Raw genomic sequence first — 21,607 nt, forward strand, 5'->3', positions numbered from 1 at the left:
GAGAGCCGCCCCAGCACCAGCAGGTGTCAGTGTTGGGCCGCGCGGGTGCGGGACGGGGCTCCCGGAGGAGCTGCTCGCACTGCCGTTTGTCCGTGGGTACCCAGCCCAGCCCTGCTGCATCCCCTCCGGTGGGAGCTGTGAGTGGTGCACGGCCCGACAGAGTGATGCAAGGAGACACGGCAAGCCCTGCTCCTTGGTGTCATCTCCCTCCTGCGTCTTTTCCATCTACACAGACCCCAGGAGCTTCATACTCTGGGAGGCACAACAGGGACAGTACAGGGACCATTGGACATGATGCATAACACCCATCCCACTAAGTGATGGGGTACAGGGCAGGCAGGCAGCCCCCAGCTCTTGTGTGGCATCGGGAAGCAGAAGCATGAACACCTGAGGAAGGATCAGACCCTGTTTGCTGTGGGACTCAGAGGACGTCCTCACAGCTGTGCCACACTCCAGGGGACACACGGGGACAAGCCTCAGGGCTGGCACGGGAGCTGGCAGCAGCCAGTGGCAGGGGTAAGGACTGAGAGGGAAGGTAAGACAGGAGGATTTCCTCTCGTTATTTATTCCCTTTCACTTGCAGAGCGGGCAGTGAACTGTGCCAAGCTCTCCAGCAGCTCTGTGCCCTTTGAAGCCAGCAGCTGTCTGAGCAAGCAGCTTCCCTCCGCTCACAGACACCAAAGCTGGAGAAGGGTGGGGAGGGGCTCAGCATGGTCCCTGCACATTGGCCCCCAAGGCGAGCCAGGGCTGTACAGAGTGGTGACAGCCCCAGGGGACGGTCCCCTTCTGCTGAGCCCTGGGTGCTTGGGGGGAATGGCAAGACGATGGCCAAGGGGACAGGATATGTGCCCTGCTTAGCACAGGGTGCTGTGAGACCTTTAAAAGCCCTGGTAATGAGATGCTTTACAAGGCACAGAACCAGCCGCTGGCCTGCTGGAGGGCGGCTGCTTTAACAAATGCTGAGGAGCCCTGCAGCATCGGTTCTGGGCTGTTGGCTTTTATAGCTCCCCAGCTCTGTTCTTGCATCCAGCCTCAGGGGACAAGCAACCTCTCCCCTCTATTTCCACAGCCTCCTGGGGCCGTTGAGTCCTAGCTGAGCATACAGTATCCGTGGCACTTTGAGCAAAGCTGTGCCATGTGCCTGCCCTGGCCATCTCCCCTGCTACAGCTCAGCTCAGCCAGGCTGGTGGCACCCCCTTTTCCTCCTCCTGTTGACCTGAAGGATACAGCAGCCCCCCAGATGTATTTGGTGGCATTCACTTAGCTCACAGGGAGCAGCAGCTCCAAGGTGTCAGCCACTCCTGCACACAGCCTGGTGAGGCTGACAACAATCAGGGACACTGTGAGCATGAGCACTGCACCAACCTGTCCCGTCCTACCTTGGCAGGTGAAGCAGCGGATGTGGAAGTGGTTGCTTTGGACACGCACCACCTCGCCCTTGCAGGTGTCCCCACAGCGGTAGCACTGGATGACGGTGGAGCCGCTCCCGGCGGTGTAGGGGTTTTGTTGGTAGGGAACTGCTGGCAGGAAGGAGGGAAGGAAAAATGGGAAGAAAAGTGTCTGTTAGCACTTGGGACACAGCCTGGCCAGGCGTCACGGCACTGACAACCCTGCTATGGACAATGATGCTGCTGACAGTCATTCAGGGCAGGAACTGCATCGAGCAGAGGGGCTTTCTGCTGGCTCAGCACAGCCCCCAGACATGCACTCAGCAAATGCTGCAAGGAGGAGCTCCTGCTTTCCCTGCTCCACCTGCAAGCGGCAGCTCTGGGCTGTCCATCGCCGTGAGCTGTGGGCACAGCCTCGTTTGCTGAGAGTTCAGAGAGCAACTTGCAATTTGGGCAGCCCAGCTATTAAAGGGTAGGGATTTCAAAGAGCTGGGGTGACCTTCCTGACCAGGCACTGCGCTCCGTTCCCAGGAATAGGAGAAGCAGCCGATTGGAGGTGTGCACACCTCACGGGGTGAGGGGACAGGTGTGGGACAGAGGAGCGCACTCATCGCAGAGCTCTTCATTCAGCGAGGGGCAGATCGGGTGACAGGGAACAGAAACAGCCCATTATGGGCTTGTAAAGCACAGAAAGAAAAGTCAAAGTAACATTAGAGATGGTCTCACGATAAAAGCCCATCCCAAAGGCCAAGTGCCCATGGACACGCTCAATGAATGCACAGGGCTGCAGTGCGGTGCAGTGCCCTGCGCTGACCCCACTAAGGGGGTTCCTGGAGGGGTGTCCAGCACAGCAGGAGTTACAGTGCTGGAACGTTCCCCGCATGAACGCCGTGCTCACACTGTGCAGAACAAGGCGGGAGCTGAGCCCTGGGACACTGCCACGGCAATCCACTGCCGGAAAAGCAGTGGGGGGAGTGGGGTGGTAAGAGGCTGCAAATTAAATCAACACTTCAGTAAATATTAATAATAATTTAAAAAAGGGGGGAAATCGGTGTCAGAGAGCGCAGGTATCACTTGTTTGGAGCTTCTGGTCTCTAGGGGAAACTTCTCTGTGGCCATAGCAACATATCTCCAAACCCCTGTGCTTGGTGGGAGGAAAGGAGAAGGGTTTGAGGCCAGAAGGGCACCCACTGCCTCATTGGGGCACCTACTGGCACCCACAGCGATGCGCCGAGCCCCACCGCCACCCTGCACTGCCTTTGTTCAGAGCTGAGCCCAGCACTCCTGATTTGGGATTAACCTTGGCCTCATGCTGGAATTTTTCACCAGGAACATTACGGCATTGTTTAAGCGGGGCCGTGCCTGGTCGGGAGCGGCCCCACGCAGGAAGTGTCACACATCCCTGCAGCTCCTGTAGGGGACAGCTGAGCGGGGCAAAGCTCATTACACCCAAATAATCCCCTAATAATGTAAGTAGCATTAGTGGCCTCCAGGCTGGGATCCAGCAGCCGGGGCGAAGGGGTGGGCACTGCCTGAGGAACGCCGTAATCTCACCCCGGTTTGCTGCTGTATAGCAAGACATCGAGCTGGCTCCGCCCGGCGATTAGTGCCGTCGTGCTGCCCGGGGCCGGGGCTGCCGCACGTCCCTGCTGGCACCAGACTGGCAGACCACAAACGGCAGCGCACCACGCGTGGGCACGTGGCAGATTTCTGCTGATCCGGATTAAGGTGGCAGCTCCGGTCAGAGCCCGGTGCCCTGTGCTGGTTCGGCTGTATGCAAACAAGGGGCTAAGAGCCTGTGCTGGGGAGAGACAGTGCCCCCAGACAGCAGCAGAGCAGCTTTGTGCCACCCCTTCCTGCACGGCAGCACACCAAGGTGCATAGATGGGTAAAGATCCATCATCCTTTAGGCCAGCTCCTACCCCTATCTCCCTCTACCTGCCTGTTAGCTCTTCTAATTGTAAGGCCAATTAGGCAAGCACTGCTGCAGGTGGGTTTTGTACCATTAGCAACAGGTAATGCGAGGCTCCCACCCAATTCAACACTGTGTTTGCTATCACTATGTTTATGAGATAGCATCTCTGCAGGGGGATGTGGAGGCCCAATGTAATTAATTGCCATTAATTAATACTTGCACAATGCTCGGACTGTGAAAAAAGCTTAGCATTCACCCTCTAATTAATAACGAGAAAACTGAAGCAGGTGGGTGCTGCTGGGGCTGGTCTGCAACGTGGGGATGCGGTGGCATTGGGAAGGGTGACTGCAGCTGGGCACCCTGACCCTGCAGTGCTGCAGCCCTGGGGTGGGTGGAGGTGAAGGCCAGGATGGGGCTGGGTGGCTCGGGAAGAGGAAGGCAGCGTGCCAGGCCAGAGGCGTCGAGGCTGAGGAGTGGCAGTGAGTGGCCAGGAAGGAATTCTGCCGGAAGCGTCAGTGCTGAGAGAGAAGTCGGGGATGAACTGTGCCAGCTGAGCTGGGGGCATGAAGGTGACCCTGCGGGGAGATGGGGAGGGAGAGGCAGCACCCTGGGGACAGGAGCCTGAATCCCCTCACTCTGCAGACAGAGCAGAAGAGCAGTGGAAGGCGAGGAGCAGGATTTCGCACCGCTGCAAGAGCCCTGCTGCCCCTGTGGGAAGGAAGGGTGGAAGCTGTGGATGTGAGTTTCTCATCATGGTGGGGCTGAAGACCCGTCCTGCGGTGGCCAAGGGTGGGAGGAGCTCGGCCATGGTTGTAAAAATGCTGTGGGAGGAAGGGATGGATGAGCTGGGAGCCGGGTGGTGCCGTGGGTGTGCTTGTGCCCAGCTCTGCTGTTGGGGAAGGGCACTGGGGCTGTGTACAGCCTGGTGAGGCACAGTGCAGGTGTGTGCATCCCAGCTACACTGCAACAGGACCCAGCTGGAAGGTCACCAAATTGCCTCGAAATAGCTGGGGGGCTCTGAGCACAGCATCGTTAGGGAGTGCAGAGTAGGTAAGGCTGGGATCCCAGCGACCATCTACAGCTTACAGCGAGTCCTTAGTGTGCCACCACCCTAATCCAGCCCTAATCAGATCACGGCCAATTACTGATCCACCTGCCCTACACTGTCCCCCCACCCCACGTCACCTCCCTCGGTGTGACACAGGACATAAACAACATGTGGGTGCCAAGGGTGGTGACAGCAGGATATGGGATGTGGGTGCAATGGGTGGGGATGGGACCTGCATTACTGCTCTGCTCCCCAAATCCCAGCCCTGGGGGTCCCCAGGGTAACGTCACACTGCAGCTGGGAAATGGCAGCATGCTGTCACCACCATGGTGTCACTGCTATGCTGTCACTGCTGCTATGGGTGACACAGGTGGCACCAGCCTTGTGCTAGTGGCAAGGGCACAGCAGGGAGCTGGCCTGGAGGAAACACTGATGCCAGCCTGAAAAGAGAGGAGGGAAGTCAAGCACTGCTATGGGGGTTTGGGAGTGGGGATAAGGAGAAAAGGAAAGAGAACAGAAACAGGAGAAAGCAGCGAATATTCTGGGCCCTGCCTGTGCAGCTGAGTTAGTTCCTGGCTGCGTTCATGGAAATTATTCTCTAAACGTGAGCGCTGAGGAAGCTGGCGATTGTCCCCCGCGCTGACCCGGCCCCAGCCTGCAGGATGTTTACTTCCCTGCCAGGACCAGGGGAGCCCAGGGACCCATTGCAGGGTCAGCCCAACCTACAGGCAGACCCCCAGCAACAAGGGATGTGGACAGTACTGGGTGAGGGGCTGCTGGAAGAACCCAGTGCCAGGAGATTGATGTCCAGATTGCCAAGAAGGAGAGGAAGAAGCTGTTGCTCTGTTTTTTGATGCTGCTGGGAAACATGAGGATCTCGATGTAGGACAGCACAGCAAAAGAAAACACTCGGACGCTTCCCTCCCCTGGCCTGAAGACAGTTGTGAAGAGGACACCCCTAAATGACCCAGGGAGCACAGCTCAGTCCCAGCCTTGCAGGAACACACCTGTGCTGGCAGCCCCGCACCGTCACCACAGGGTCACCGTGACACGGGCACACCCAGAGCACCACTGATGCAAACATCATCCAGGGAAAGCAGTCCCACTGCTGCTCACAGGTCGAGCACGAAGCCCTGGGAGCCCCATCCCCAATTTGGACCCACACTGATCCCCCGTGGCCATGCACAGCTCATGTAGGTGTGTGCGCCCGCCGTGCCCACTGCCTCGCTCCCATCCCCACCAAGCGCTGCTGGGGTCCTTTTTCCTAGCCAATACTTGTTCAGCTTGTCATGGCAACCAGAGCTCCTTGAACTGCCGTTGCAGCCTGGTGCTACTGCACTGCTCGCCTGCAGGCATCACAGCAGCAGAGCCCCCCATACCCTGAAACTGAGTGCTTTTCATCCCCCATGGGACAAAACCAGCCACCACCGCTCACCCCTGTGGAAATTGGGTGGGAGAAAGAAAGAGACCCCTCTCCAAGCACCTGGGGTATGATGTCCGCAGGCAGACTGTGCATCTCACTGATGCTGGCATGGTGTCTGCACTGAGCACGGCTGTGGGTACGCAGTACTCAAAGGGGAATCGGAGGCTCCAGGAGCAGCAATCAATCTCCGAAAGGCACAGCTTGAATTTCACACTAACTATTTAATTCCCCTCCCTATTATCCCTGAGAATATTTTAGCAGTTCTTCGTGGCTTGGGGAGAGGAAGAGAGAGGATAGATTGCATTTTAATTAATAATGGCTGAAACACTTCACTGCCCAGGGCAGGAACCACGGTGAGCCTGAAGCAGGGACTTACACTGAATGGGAGGAGACAGCATGGCAGTCTCTAGGTGACAGCAGGTGGCACGGGGTCCTGCCTCAGGTGCCTCCAAGCAGGGGCAAGGATGCTGCACTGAAGGCCCCAGCAGCAAGGCAGGAGCAGCAGTGCTGGCAGTGGGCTGGGGGTTGGGGGCTGGGTGCATGCTCCTGGGACAGCGCCCGATCTGAGCTGCTCCAGCTGAAGAGCAAAAGCCTTCAGGCTGAACCAGAAGAAATGAGGGAGCATTAGGCCAAGCCTCAGACATGATGTGGATGTGCATGTTCAGCGTGCCAAAAGGGAAACAGAGGGAAACTGCAGGAGCTGGTGGGAGGAGAGATGTGAGGGCAGGGCGAGGCTGCAAAGGGAGTCTGCAGAGGGGCCTTATCGTGGTGCTGCAGCTCAGGCAAAGCATCTCTGCCCAGCACCTACAAGCTTAATCTGCTGGAGGAGGGTCACTTAAAGACAAGAATGGGGACATGGCATGGGCCCGCAGGGCTGGACAAGCAGCTATCCATTCTCTTTGCTGTTGAGAAAAAGGGAGCAGGGTGAGGCACATGTGTGTGAGGCAGAGGGAATGCAGTACACAGGCATCCCCAGGGCTGAACCCTAGCACACATGCACTGCCCGGGGCTCCGCTCGCCTGAGTGGAAGTTGAGAGCACCATGCAGTGCCCCGAGCAGACAGCAGCACACACACACATCAGTCCTTCGCTTGGGAGGCTGTGAGAACGCTGGATTCCAGCCCAGAGAGCCCAAACAGGCTTCTCTTGAGGGATCACCTCTGGAAGCAGAGGGCTTAGCCACCCGTCAGGAGCAATAATCAGCAGGAGAGACACGGGGGGACACATGGGGACAGGAGCCACCACGTACCCAGCCCTGCCGCTGTCCAGCTGCCACCACAGCTGGCCCCGCAGATGTGCAGCACTCCCCAGCTCAGCACTTTGGGCTGCAGGAAGGTTTGTGTGAGGCGGACGAGGAGGGATCCCTGCTGCGAAGCTGACGATGGAATTTCATCCTCACATCTGGTTCAGCTTAAAAATCTTGCCCAGGCTGCTAGAGATACCAATAAATTGTGTATGAGCGCAGCGGAGTGAGGCGGATGAGTGTGTCCTGCGCTGATGATACACCACGCATCCACGGCATGGGAGCTCCAGCCCTGCCTGCTCCTCAAACCGGGCTGGGGACTGTACCCCGAGGTGGGCACAGAGACACTAGGGTGACCTTGGTGGTCCTATGTGTGTCCCACCAGCCCCCTCCCCACCGCCGCCACCCCCTCTCCAGCCTGCCCAGGGTGACGGTGACCATGAGTTGGCCCACAAGGAAGCAGCCTGGGGCCGGCAGGAGCCCATCACCTCCCCCGGATTTTATTCATGAGGCGTGACAAGTGGGTGAGCTGCAGCAGCACAGCACTCACCCAGCAACTTCTGACAGCGCCTTGGCTGCAGACTGAGCCCAGCCCCAGCCCACACAGTGCTATTTTCTGCTCTCAGTGGGCTGGGCAGGTTTGGGGTGTCCACGTGCACGGATGCCCAGGGGTCCTCCAGTCAGGGGCTCCAGATGTGCGTGGTGGAGACCGAACTTGAGGAGTCAGCGCCGGGTCGAGAGAGGAGCTGACACAGTGGAAGCACTCAGCACGGCCCCTCACACGCACTGAGACAGCGGGGCAGAAAGGAGCTTATTGCTGGCTGCTGCACGGACGGATTTTCTGTTTGCTGCTGTGTTTCGTATTTGCAGCTTCCCGTATGGAAATGCTTTTTCCCTTTAACCTCCACCCACGAGCGCCATGGATTTTGTTGCAGTTTTCAAAACATATGGTGCGTACATCAAAAAACATAAAGGATGCTATATTTAAAATATTACAAAGCAAGCCAGGAGCCAGCATTTTTTAAACTGGGGCAGTGTCTGAGAGCGAGAAATGGGGGGATTTAGGATTCTCTAACCCGGATCAGAGAAAGAGCCCCGTCAGGTGAGCTGGCAGCAGGCTGATGCCCACACCCTGCCCTTGCTGATGTACCGTGTCCCAGCACAGCTAACAGCTCAGCATCTGGAAGCTGCCTGGAAGGCGGCTGGTACGTGGTGCTCGAAGAAGCTCTAAACTGTAATGCACTAAGCTAATTTCTTCCTGTTTCTTCTGCAATCGGCTGATTCTCTGATGGGCTGAATGCCTTCTCTATTACTCCGCTAATCACTCCGTGCACAGCATCATTTATCTGGCCAATACAAGCACTGCAAGAAGGATGAATTCTCGCTTTCTGCAGGCACAGGGTAGAAGGCAGAGCCTCCTCCATGTCATCGCTCCAGACATGGAGCTCGTTCTCTCATTCTGCAGAGTGTGATACGCTCATTTGTTTTATTTTAGACCGTATTCGTGCTGGCATTGTAATTCCAACCTGGGAGACTGCGTCATAGCCAGGGAATGAGGGGTGGTGGATTTGCTATTTTTAACTCCTTCTACTCCAGGGAGGGAACTTGAAATCAAATCTCTATTCAGAGACACTGTATAGATATTAATGCAACAAAATGGGAATTCGGACTGGGGGTGACAGCTGGCAAAGCGAGCGCCGGCGTCACAGAGGGGACACTCTCCCCATAAATAGGACACAAAGGGGTGTACGTTACAGGGCAATCTCACTGCCACCGGTGCGTGCTCAGAGGCTGACGGTCGCAGACCAGCCGCCGCGCAGCCACTGCCATTCCAGGGGATGAATTACAGCTCGGGGTTGGCAGCAAAACGGCACCGGGAGCTTCCCCAGCAGGCTCCACATTCCTCTCTCCGCTCTTATATCCCAGGAAGGTGCTGGCTAAAACAACTGGGATTTGGGAGGGGTGCTCCATAGCCCACAGCTGCGGAGTGAAGGACACTGCCACATCCCTGCTAAGCAACCAAACCACAGCAGAAGAGACAAAGCACACCTGCAGTCATTCAGAGTGGATATCCCACAAAGGCCGTGCAAGCCTGCCTTTGGACAAGGGCTCAGCACAGCCCCCGCGTGGTCCCTGCGTGTTACATGGGCAGCACAGAGGGTGTTTACTGCCTTCCTTAATCTAACATAATCCCTGCTCTAATTCTGTTGAAGGTAGCAAATGGAGCCTTTAAGTGGTCATAAAAAGATTGCCCCCTCTGCACAGCTTGGCGGGACACCTGGCTGTCTCCTGGTGTCCGTCTTCCCCACCCTATCTGTTGCACCAGGGGTTATGTAAAGCTCTGCGGGACAGAGCATCTTTTATAAACTATAACTCAGGCCCCTGCAACCACAGAGGTCAGCAAGGACAGCCAGAGCAGCAATGGGGATGGCCACACTGCTGCCCAGGTGAGGCACAGCCGTGTGGGGCTCTGCAGGGATCCTGCAGCTCCCATGCAGGCTGTCGGCACACATCGGTCTCGCCCAAAGCTGTTAGCCTTTATCTCCTGCCATGTGTTGGTTGCAGTTGGCCGGAAGCAGAGCTTTCAATATTAAAAGACAGCAGTTTTTGTTCTTTGTGCCATCTGTATGTTTGTGTATTTCCCCTATCACTGTAATTAGCAAGCTGGGCTCCAGCCAGGCTCAGGAAGAGATCTTAGTAGACATCTTCCCAGCAATTCCAACAGCTTCATCATTTCTTTTATGGCTCCCCTAGCACGGTCCCCTGCCATTGAGGCTGTCACAGCTCCAGTCACCCCCACTGGCACGTGGCAGCAGCAGGCAGGCAGTGCTGCAGGGAGCATCAGCTCCAGCACCCAGGGTACAGGTGAGATACAAAACGCAATGCCAAGAATGGCAGCAGAGGTGTGCATGCTCCTGCCCAGTCTGCCTGCGTGTCCCCTGGTAGATGCCATGGAGTGGTGGCCCTGGGCTCTGCCTGAACAAACCCTGTTCTGCTCCCTCTCCAGGGTGCACACCAACACAACTCACTGCACGCTTTCTGCAAAAACACAAGGATGAAATAAATCACCATGGCCCCAATGAGAAGCAGTTCATGGCTGGAATCTCCCTGCAGCTCCAAAGGAAGCTGGCCGGGACACATCCTGCTAGCTGGGGCCAACTGCCTCGCCCCACAACAGCCCCCGCTTCCTTCCACTCTGACCTGGCTGCTGCTTGAGATGTCCCTGCTGCCGGCCCCGGGGTGGTCAGGACCCCACAGAGCCCCCCCCCAGCCCTCGGTTTCCATCCAAGCCTTGCTGTGCACAGACAGAGAGGCAGCAAGGGTTTGGACTGGATGATCCTTATGGGTCCTTTCCAACTCAGGATATTCTATGTTGCTGCTCCCCCACTGCAAACCCAGCACAAAGAAAAGCAGGGGAAGGGCTCTGTGCGCCAATGTTTGCAGAGCACTTGTGTTTGTGCAGCTCTGCCAGAAGGAACTGGGATATGCAGGGATCTCCTTGTAGGACCATGGGAGAGGAGTGCTGCCACTCTGCCTTGGCAAAGCATGCTCTGGTTTCAGGTTGGCTGATAAACAGACTTGAGCTACATACACAGACAGCTGCCTACGGCAAGCAGCAGGACAGAAATGTACAAGCAAGTTTGGCAACTTTATGTGAATTAAATGTGCATTTAATTGAGATTTATAAGGGAGGTTGCAATAGCAATTGATTATCAAAACCAGATTATGTATGGGGACTTAGCAACTATACAGGAGATTAATGTTGTTTCCAGAATAAATCCTCAGTAAATATATTTTTCCCCCAGTAACCAACTAATAACACGTCACCCTAATTATCTCATGAAAGGGGCACGGAAGCTTTGACAAATGCTGAAAGAAAATGTTGTCTGCAAAGCAGCACCAGAGACACAAAACACATTCTGCTTCCAAGCCGTGGCTCAGCTCATGTCCCAAAAACCAGAAGACAGCTCGTGAAGAGACACCTGCCCAGGCTGGCCTTGCCAGCACCTCTCCCAGCCCCTGCACGAGGAGCTGCATGGCCCCCATCCAGGCCAGCAATAACACTCCATGCCCCTCTCCATCCCCGCCTGCACAGAGGATGTGCTGCAGAGGTGTCTCCAATGACCCCACCCTGGCAGGAGGGGGTGGCTGTCCTTCTGAGGGCCAGGAGGGCATCCTGGCTCCCCAGGGCCAGGGTGGGTGCAGGACCGCTACTGCGGGATGCAGAGATGCTCCAGCAGTCGTCATGGCAACGCCGGTACACAGCCGGAGCGAACAAAGCTGATGGAGAAAAAAGGGGAGAGAGGAAAGAAAGGGGGAAAGCCAAAAAGAAGGAAGGGGAGACAAGTCTGCAGTAATGGAAGGCTGCAGCAGGAGAGAGTAACGGGGCGAGAAAGCACAGGGATGTGGGGGGGGGAGGAGGAGGAGAGCCGCCCTTCAGTGCTCACCTTGGGATGACCTCTGGGGATGTGACCCAGGGCGTGCACTGAGCTATACCACTGGGATGGTGCCCATCAGCTCCCACTGCAGCTGGGGGCCATTCCCCTTCTGGTGGCCTGAGGCCATGCTGCAGGACATCCTATACAGGTATGTGGAGGCATTGCTCTGCTACAGAGCCAGGAGAAGCCCTTCCCACACTCTGGGACAGAACCCCGCATCAGAAACACCCTTAAAGCAACAAGTAGTGAGAGCCTGGGCACCTCCCTCCTTCCTCCAGCACAGGGGGATCGGCCAAGCTGTGGGTTTGATCCCAGCCCCACAAAGGTGGGTCTGTCTTCTCCACAGCTGGTTGTCAGGGGAGTGATGCTCTCAGATTGTGCTTCATACCCCCAGCTGCATTCTGGGCCCCATGTGCGGACATGGGGTGTCCCTGCTGCTGGGACAAGGGGGCTGGGGATGCTGGGTGTGAAGGAGACAATGTGGCAAGATGAGGGAGCAGCATTGCTGAACAATGAGCTCCCCCAAGTACACGCAGGGGTTTGCACAGACATCATCCTCCCCTCCTCCTTCCCACTCTCATGCTCTCCTTGGCTTCTGCATACGCCCAGAAACCGACTTCAAAAGGCACGGGGGGGCTGCCAGCGCAAGGAGCGGCGGGCGGGCAGACACGGCTGTCTGCTGCTAAAAGCCTTCAGTGCCTTTCATCAGGGCCTGGAGAAAAAAGGCACAGAATCTCTGCTGCACGGGCTGGAGGCAGACAATCAAGCCTGGCATTGGGTGCTGCTGCCCAGCAGCACTGTGCTCCCAATGGGGACTGCCCCCTCCCTCTGCAACAGTGGGAGTCCAGCCCTCCCTATCCCACCTCTCTGCATACAAACGTAAATAAATCCATCTGTGTACAGTAAGCACCAGAGATTCTCTTAACCCTCCACGTTCTCTGCTCCAGGCTGGGCTAAGTGTCACCTGTGCAGGCAGGAGAACGGTGATGTTGTCCAGCACAGCCAGGCCCAGTGCTCAGCATGCCCACACCAAGGTCACTGCTCCCATCCCCGAACACATCAGCGCAGCCTGCCTATCCCTAAAAGCCACCTTCCAGCTCCTCATTAGTGCCAATTAATGGGCAGTCAGCATGCCCAGCAGAACTGGCATTTTTCAGGGAACAAGTCCCCTTTCATGAGGGATAATCAACACAGGCTTTGTTGTGCGTGCTCTCAGCTTAAATGAGCCAAGGACTGCCTGCCAAGGAGCAAAACTATGTTCTGAATCAGACCCTTTGTGCCAGCAGAGCCATGTGGGACATCATGAGCCAGGACAGCCACAGATGACCTTTCAGTAAGGCCCCGATTCACCCCACACCTGAGGGATGCTCTGGGACACCCCCAGTCTGGGACACTCCCATACCCACACCTCCCTCTGCCCACACCCCAGGGGCTCACAGCATCACTGGGTGAGTGTGGGATGCCACCACACTCAGGTGATGGGCAGGGTGAGGACAGCACCCACCTAAGCTGAGCTTGGCCTGCAGTTCCTCTGCTACAGCGCTAAATAAAGCTGTGAGCTGCAGAATTTCAACAGAGAGCAGAAGCAGATCCTTTGAGAAAGAGAAGCACAGGACCAGGAGTACGCTCTCCAGCTTCCCCAGTTCTGTGCCTTGGTGATGAGGGAAACAAACACACATGGGAAAAGCAATCATAGGGGAGCAGGGCTAGATGGCCTGGATATGACAGGCTGGCACATTGGACAGAGGACTCTTGTTAGTGCTGCTTTCCTGCTGCCTCAGTAGGGGCACAGCCAAGGAATGCTTCCTAGCAGCCTGCCTGGCTTCACAGGATTTTAATTGCCAGGGGCAGGACAGGAGGGCAGCAGCAGAAGGGCTCAGGGAGGATAGAAGGGTGCTGATAGACTCTCTTGCAGGACAAGCACCATGCGCTCCCCAAGACAGGAAGCTCCTGCCTTCCCATGTCACGGGCACCAGGACCCCAAGTGTCCCACAGGTGGGGCACCAGGCACAGCTCTGTGGGGTTAGGGATGCAGGGAGCAGCATGGCCACAGCAGAGCTCTGCTGACTCTGGGGGAAGGAGAGCAAGGATCTGGCAGATCTCTGAGCTGACTCAGAGCTTCGAGTGCCCGATGGCTCTGCTGTGCCAAGCGCAAGCCAAAGCAATTAGCATTTCTTGGAGACACTTGGTATAATCTTCCCTGAGTGATGGGGAGAGCTGCCACCAGGGCTGCAGAGCTGCACCAGCAGTGATGCAAGGCAGAGCAGGGCTGTCCCACAATGGGATTGCTGCTCCATGCAGCGTGGGGATGCTGTGCCCTCGCCCACAGCCCCAGCCCCACATCTTGCCTCTGGGTGCTTTCAGTCAGCAGCAGGGCAGAAGACAGAAGCAGCCTCCTCCCCTTCCTGGAGCACAGCCCGCTTGAGAACTCGACATTTGGGGAACGCCAGGGCCAGCCCTGTCTGTCAGCTCCCAGGGAAGTGCTCAGCTCGATCCCTGCAGCAGGGAGGGAAGCACAGATGATGCTCTGGGAACCACACTAGAGCAGAAGCCAGCCCGAGTCAGAGATTATTTTTAACAGCTACTTGTAGAACACAGTGAGTGCATGCAGGAGAGACAGCTCACACTGATGCTTGCCCCATCCCTCCCTCTGACATGTGCAGGGAGCATAGCTCAAATCCAGGCTTTTTATAGGGTTTCCCACTCCTGCTGGGCACGCAGCTCAGCAGCTCGGTATGACCACACCACCCCCTCTCCCAGCAATCACTCGCATGCCGTTCACTGAAGTCTTTCCATTCCCCTCTTGCTGTTTCCTCTTCTCTCCTTATTAGGGATCCACCTACCCATCCATCTACTCATTCTCTCCCTCTCTGTGGCTATTTTTAAAATGTCATAAAAGCTTTCAACTGGTAGCATCCTCAGGGATGCAAGGGATTTTGTATGTAACCCATCACAAACTGTCATCACCACATAACTCTCCACGCAGACAGTGACTTTAAAAAAAATACAAGAAAAAAAGAAGCAGAGGAATGGAGAACGCGCACACTGTGTTGCACAGCTCTGCCTGGCCAGCAGGACCACGTTGCTCCTGGGGATGGCTGGGACAGATGCTGGGGCAGCACAGCCAGGGCCCTCTGCAGGAGATGCAGATGGGTTCAGGAATGTTTTCCCACTGGTTAAGGGCTCTGAGTTGGGATTCACCCAGACTGGTGTCCTGGTGTCTGCAGGCAGAAGCAGGAAAGCTCCAATGCTGGGAAGATGGCTGTGAACCTCCCTGTGCACCCATGCATGTTGTGATCAAGAAGCCTGAGATGCCCAAGAAGTGGGAGATGTGCCACAAACATAAAGACACAGAGCATCCCGAAAACTGAATCCTAGGAGACAGCCTGGATGACATCACGATGACCAAGGTTCATCATCAACGAACCCCAACCTAGAGGGAGTGCAAAAGCACTCAGAAACCACAGATGCACTTCAACAGCACTAGGAGAACCACTTTTCCCTCTCTGATCTGATCACACCCTACAGAAGAGCTTCCTCCCACAATTATGCCTTGAATAGCAAGGAATCCTCCACCTGTGCCCCCCCGACACACCCCAGCAGCTTGGTGAGAGCTGATGGGCTCTGCCCAGTGCAGCAGGTCCCTGCTGCAGGCTGCCACCAGCGAGGTGCCAGCTGTGATCAGGCCAGGTATAGCCTGAGCAGCATCCCACTGGGCACTAACATGACAACACTCTGTGACTCCCGCAGCAGCCAGAGCCCTCCTCTATTGGTTCAAGTGCACCCAGGAGCCCCAGCCCAGGCACAGAACTCTCAGACGACATGTGGGTGACGCAGCTATTCATAGCAGCTGGAGAGAGCTCAGCTTACCTTGCCCCCCTTTCTCCATCCTTCAAGAGCCAGGAGGTGCTGAGGTGGGGGGGGGGGTTAGGCAGGGGCACCCCTGTGCCACCAGCACAGTGCAGGCAGGGTTGGCAGGGACCAGCAGCGTGATTCAAGCAGACAGCGGCTGTGCAGAGCCAGGGAAGCACCCTATTACACTCTGAGGATTGCAATCTGAGCAGAGAGAGCGAAAATCTGGAACAGAGCTGACAGCAAAAGCCGGCACTGAGCCATGCAGCACGCCTGTCCGCCCTGCGCCCTGCACTTATGGACTGCGTTCTGGGGGCTGCTGAGAGCAGAGGGGTTGGTACCCTGCTCTGGGACCTGCCCCAGCCAAGGGGAGCTTCCCCACGCCTCTGCTGCACTCTGCACCTGATCATTGATGTCCAGCTTGCAAACAGAGCTCCAGCCACAGGCACCTGCCCTGGGTCTCTCCTAGCAGCCCAGAGCCCTGCTGGCACAGGAGCCTATCCCCAGGCACACCACAGCTCTGGCATAGCACAGCCTGGTGATGAAGCTGCTCACAACCCCAGCTGGGCAGTGCTGCAGACAGGGGTGATTTAACCTGCAAGCATTTGGTGACTCAGAGCAGCAGGTGGAGGGCAGGGCAGCAGCAGGGAGCAGCCCTGCCAGGGCCGAGGCAAGCCCTTGGTTTGGAAGGGGGGTGCCAGGGTAGGCAGTCACCTCCTGAGCAGCCCTGGGACTCAAAGGAAGCTCCTATCGTGCTACTGAGCAGGCTCTCACACAGCTTCCTGTCCTCCTCTTCCTCTTTTAAAGCTTTCAGAAGACAAATCCTTGGCCAAGGGGAAAGCAGCTTCCCTCGCCCCGCCACCCTGCTGGGCCCCCCCACCTGTGCAGGGAATCCGGGCTGGGGAGCAGCTGTGGCAGTGACATCCCCATCACACTGCCTGACATGTCCCAGCAAGCGGAGCTGAGCCAGGGACCGGCCCAGCCCAACCTCAGCTTTTATAAATAGCTCCCTATTGCCGCCGCCCCGGGCAGGACAGCCCTCAGTGGGATGCCTGCATCGAGGCAGGCAGAAGAATGGATGTACGAGGAGAAGCAACACCTCCAGGGCTGGAGGGCACACAGTACAGGGGGTGGGAAGGGTGCGCAGCGCTTGCATTGCACTTCTGTGAGATGCTCCGTGTGCCGTGCAGGGCGTGGTACTGCAGAGCCTGGTGTGGGCACGTCACCTCCAGTCCTGTGCTGGGTTATGATCCCCTCGTGCTGAGGGACCTTCCTGCAGCTCACTGCTGTGAGAGCAGGTCAACCCCCAGAACCTGAATTCAGATTGCGATGGACTCAGATCTGAGAAGGGCTCCGGGGGTGGCACTGCACCAACAAGGCAGCCCGGTGCTCCCCACCGTGGGGCACTCCTTGCCAAGAAGGAGCAAGGAGGTCAGCAGGATGGCTTCAGACACGCACTCTTCTCATACACGTTCCTGCTCCTCTGAGATGCCCTCCTCCCGAGGACTTCTCCAATTGTTCAAGCCTCAAAAACATTTCAAGATGGGAGTATAGTAGAATGTGCAAGAAGAGAAAAACAAGCAATGCTCGAGGCTCAGAGAAGGACTTTGCCAAGGTAAAACGGGTAAGAAAAAAGGAAGGTCAGGAAGGCTGCATAAGGAAATCATATTGGCTCCTCTTTCTTTCAGAACTCTGCCCCAGGCAGCAGAGAAAGCATGTCAATTCCCAGCCCTGGGCTTGTGGCTGATAATGATAAGGCATTCAGGCTATGCCAGAACTGAAAAAGGCCTCTATCAACTACAGCCTATCAAAAATCTGAACCACCATCAAATATATGGGAACCATATGCTCAAGTCTGCTGCCACACTTGCTCAGTTTGGTGCTATTAAGCTTCAGACAGCCCTTTTCTGGAAGGGGAAGTGTTTCCAATGGGGCTGTTCTTCAGGGCACTCGAGCAAGCTTTCTGGGGCTGAAACATCTGGAGTTGAGCTCTGCCTTCCCTCCAGCTGCTGCAGTCACTCCTTGTCCCCATCCACCTCACAAAACCCCCCTCTCTATCCCATCTCTCTCCCACCTCCAGCCCTCCCCCAGGATGCCTTCCAGAGGTGCTGCAGCGCTCACAACCGAGAGGCACTGATGTATTTAGTCTAAAAATATCTGATTAGATGTTCCAAGCACTTCATTATGGCATCATCATGATAGGACTGCGGGGTCTGGCAGGAACTTGGTGGCTTTGCCTTTGCTCCTTCGCAGCGCTGCTGAGCACAAGGGCAGCACCACACTGATAACAGGACAGTCTGTCATTAGTCCAGCCTGCTGGCATCACAAATACAATTATCTGGCTAAACTGATCGTCATTCTGTCATTAGAAAACTTGCTATTTATTTTATAAGAGCATGGCAGGCCCCTGAAATAATTCAATTGCTTCAATTGACTTTACAGCATGCACTTCATTGGCCTGCAGGGCCACTTTCCATGGCTTCTGCTCTTTGAAAGGCAAACTGCCAAGAAAGATGGTTTGCAGGAGAGCCCAAAGTCCATCCACCAGCCTGGGGACAGAGAGACTGCGCGGGTGCTGAATTTTCTGGCACCAAAGTGAATGCCGTTGACAGTTGTCCCTTTGGTTGGCTGTGCAGGAGGAAGGAGAGGATTTGTACTGGGATGCTGGTGGCAGCAGAGGGCTGGGTATTGAAAACCAGGAGAGCTCTTTGGCACTACAAGCTAAAGAAGAGATGACTGCATCGTACCAATGGGTCCCTCAGCAGCATCACAGCTTCCTTAGCATGTCCTGCCCTGCTTTGTGGGGAAATGCAGAACCTCCCCAACCTGGTGAGCTTATGGGATAGGGCTGGGGCTCCTGGAGATGCACAGTACTGTGCAATTCCTCTTTAATTACACAGGGACTTAATAGAGTTTGCTGGTAAACACCTTGTAACCACATGTGCCTGCAGATTATGGGTAATTACGCTTAGTGGATCATCATGCAACAGGGAACACGACTTAGGAAAGACAAAAATAACCAGGCAAACACGTTACATTCATCAGTGTGTCATGAAGCCTTCCTGCCCAAGCGCCGTACCGGCCAGCTCTTCCCCATACCTCCTTTCTGGGCCTTCTGAGACCAGCAGAGCTGTTGCAGGGGGATCGGAGAGGTGCCGGGATGGGATGGTCTGGGGAAACTTTCCACCTCACATACCAAAGCCCCCACAGACCTCCCCATCCTCCAACAGGTGGCAACTGCTCCGAGGAAGCAGGGTGGGATGGATGGGCTTTTCCTGCCCCAGCTTCTCAAGGAGGGGTTGGAGCCCAGAGCTCAGGAGGTTTTGAAGTGATTTTAAGGGCTGTTGTCTAGGGTAAAAGTTTGTACCACAGGATCCAGCTTCGGCAGAAATGCAGCGCTGATGGACCTGGTTAGGAAAGCATGAATCCATTTGCAACCAATTAGCAGTGTTAACCAGAGTGGGAGGTATAAATAGCGGAGTGAATGTAAATATCAACATAGTGCCCTCCAAACGCTCACGGCCGTGTGCCAGGAGGCTGCCAGACAGCACAACTCTGCACCCTCAGGTCTTCTCACTCTGCAGCCTCAAGGTATGAGTTTACACCCAGGATCAAGGGCTTTCTCCTCTGCCCCTTAACAGCAGAGTTTTCACATGGCTTTGCCTTCTCCTCTCAGTGGGAGAGGAGAGGTCCTCCAACCCTGGGAGCAAAGCAAGTCCCACTGCGTGAGGTGATGACATCCTCTCTTTTTTCTCTAACATCAACATAAACAGCATCTCAAGCATCAGGACGGAGACCAGGCTTGGGAGGCTGAGCACAGCTGACCTGCAGGCACAGCCCTTCTGCTTCAGAGCCCTCCCTCACAGACAAGAGAATCCCTGCTGAGAGCAGTAGAGCTGCTCCACAGCCAACAAGTGTCAGTGAGCTCCTGAGCCAGCAGCTGCTGGAAAAGGGCTGCAAGAACCACTGCAGGTCGTAGCCAGGCACCTCAGGGTGACATCCAGATGGCACAGAGGATGCCAAGGGCTCCAGCAGGCACATACAGGCCTGAGGGCTGCAGGCTGAGCAGAGAAGAAGCTAGACAGCTTTCAGCAGCTCACAGCAGCCATAGAGCACACAGGTAGAAGCTCCAGTCCTGCCCCTGCTCTCAGTACCAGCTGGGAGAGGATCATGCCATTGCTAAGAACAGGCAAGCCAGAACGTGGGTATGGCAAACTCTGCTTTGAGCCCTCAGCTATCTGCAAAAGCCTGGAAGCCCAGCAGGGCAGTGCCTGCTACCTTGCACAGCTCTTGTACAGGTGCTGTTCCACAGAATGCCCCCCCCCCAGTGATCAGCCCATAGCACAGCAAGCAAACTGCAGCTGGAGCAGTTTCCCACATCTCATCAATCCACGAAGCTACTTGGGAAAGGGAAATGGCACCACTTCAGCAAAGCCATCTGAAGGCTCAGGCAAGACCCACAGTGCCAGCCTGCTGCTGGGACACTCAGAAGCCAAGGCATGGCTGAGTGATGCCCCCAGGGGCACTGAGTGAGCTGGTGGCAGGAGGAGATGTGGCTTCCAGGGGGCTCCAGCTCCCCACCCACCAACCTGGTGGCCTCCTCCCATCAGATCACAGGAGAGCACCAGGCAGGATGCACATGTGGCTCTGCTGGCACCACTCCCTCCACGTGGGAGAGGAATAAGTGAAGTTTTGCGGTGTAATCAGATAGTTATGATACGCTGGCACCAGAAACAACCCTTATCACTGTCAGCATCCAAGCTGGCTATTAAGAGCTGGAAAGGAACCCCCAGGAGGAACTAACACTCATTTGTAGGAATTGGCTTAGAAGAAGCCTAAAAGCCCTACTTGGCCACCACAATCATTGACCCTAGTAAGCACTGAGAGCCATTGCAGCCCTCTGCACCAGACCCACAATCATTACTCATAGCCCAGTTGTTACCAGGCACCCCATAGAGCTGGGAACAAATGGGTCCCCAGCAGTCCCTACCTGGGCACTGCCAACCACGCTGCCCCCAAGCAGGGGACCACTCGTGCCACAGGCATGGCTCATGCAGAGGGCACTTGGAAAGCGTTCACACCTCTAACACAGCCCTACAGATCTGGAATCACCTGTTCTGTTGCTTGCAGCATGCCAAGACATTTTTCACGGTGTTTTGCTTGGGAACCACCTCAAGCTCTCAGATTGAGAAACCTCAGCACACCAAAGGGACAGAGAAGTCACTGCTCTGCCACTTTCTGCCTCTTCACTCCACATGGCTGTGAGGACCCTCGGGAGGGACAGGACCTTGTCCCAGGAGGCAGGTGGCAACCAGCAGCAGCTCTGGGGGCTCAGTGCCATGTGCTTTTAAAGGAAGAGGCCAGAGGTCTGCTAGCAAGGTGGACACAGCTGTCACACACCCTCACAGCAATGAGAAGACATTGACTGTGACTGGATCAATCTTTCCAGACTTTGCAACAGGGATGCAAAACCAGGAGCAACCAGACCAGGAGCAGGTGCCAGTTCTCATCTCATGCAGCATATTTCTACGCTCTGCTTCTTTAGCAATTCTTACGTAGTGCATGAACGCCTCTGTCCCCATCTCTCACCCACGCACAATAGAAACACCCACATCCCCAGCTGCAGAAGGCACATGCTTTTCTGTACCACATCTGTGCTTTGCTCAGCTCCCCAGTTTCTGAGTACCCCCTTCCTCTGCTCCTCATCCCCATAGGCTGTTCTCCTATAATGGCTATTTATACATGGGCAGAGGCATCAGCAAGTGTGGCTGCTGCCTGGCAGAGTGCTCCTGGCTCCCTCTCACCATGTTGCATATCGACATTTTACTGCATGATCTGCCCTCCAAGCCCAGAAACGCAAGCCAAGAAGTACTCAGGGGAGATGAGCACCACGGCTCAGCCCACACGAAGGGAGCACTAGCAAAGCCATACCCTGTCAGAAAGCAAGTGGCAGAGAAAAAGATACCCAGCCCATCCGATGTGTCAGCCCTGGTGTCACATTTTCTTTCCGATTCCTCCCCGCCACGCAACATCAGCCCTGTTCCCATAGCAAAGGGAAGGGAGAGCCGTACTTACTGCTAGTGCTCATCTTGCCGGTCCTTCTCTGCCCTTCGTAGTCAACAAAGGGGGCAAAGCCGCTCTTTAAATCCTCTTTTTCTCCCGATAGCGGGGAGGCGGTCGCCTCTCCCCTTGCTATTAGAGGTCCCTGCGCGTTCTCATTAAGGCATCCCCAGCGCTGCGCCGCCCGCTCTGTCCCGATGCCAAGGTCAGAGTGGTGGCAGCGGGGCGGGTGCCCGGACC

At 56.0% G+C, this 21,607-nt stretch overlaps 1 protein-coding gene across 14 annotated transcripts in view; it reads right to left on the reverse strand.

The window, feature by feature from the left end:
- The window catches only part of ABLIM3 (actin binding LIM protein family member 3), a 35,669-nt gene extending 14,068 nt beyond the window's left edge, over window positions 1–21,601 (reverse strand). For 13 of the 14 annotated variants that reach the window (XR_004161409.1, XR_004161408.1, XR_004161407.1 and 10 more), the window contains exons 1-2: window positions 21,383–21,601; window positions 1,380–1,520 (exon numbers count right to left, since the gene is read on the reverse strand). Coding sequence is in view for 11 of the 14 variants with exons in the window: in XM_010718951.3 (XP_010717253.1) it covers window positions 1,380–1,520; window positions 21,383–21,395 (154 nt within the window). In the remaining 3 variants the exon portion in view is untranslated. The remainder of the gene's footprint in view (window positions 1–1,379; window positions 1,521–21,382) is intronic. The other variant, XM_031555692.1, reaches the window with a different exon arrangement.
- Between the last annotated feature and the right edge of the window lie 6 nt (window positions 21,602–21,607).

Source organism: Meleagris gallopavo, chromosome 15 (genome assembly GCF_000146605.3).
Source record: "Meleagris gallopavo isolate NT-WF06-2002-E0010 breed Aviagen turkey brand Nicholas breeding stock chromosome 15, Turkey_5.1, whole genome shotgun sequence".
Lineage (NCBI taxonomy): Eukaryota > Metazoa > Chordata > Aves > Galliformes > Phasianidae > Meleagris > Meleagris gallopavo.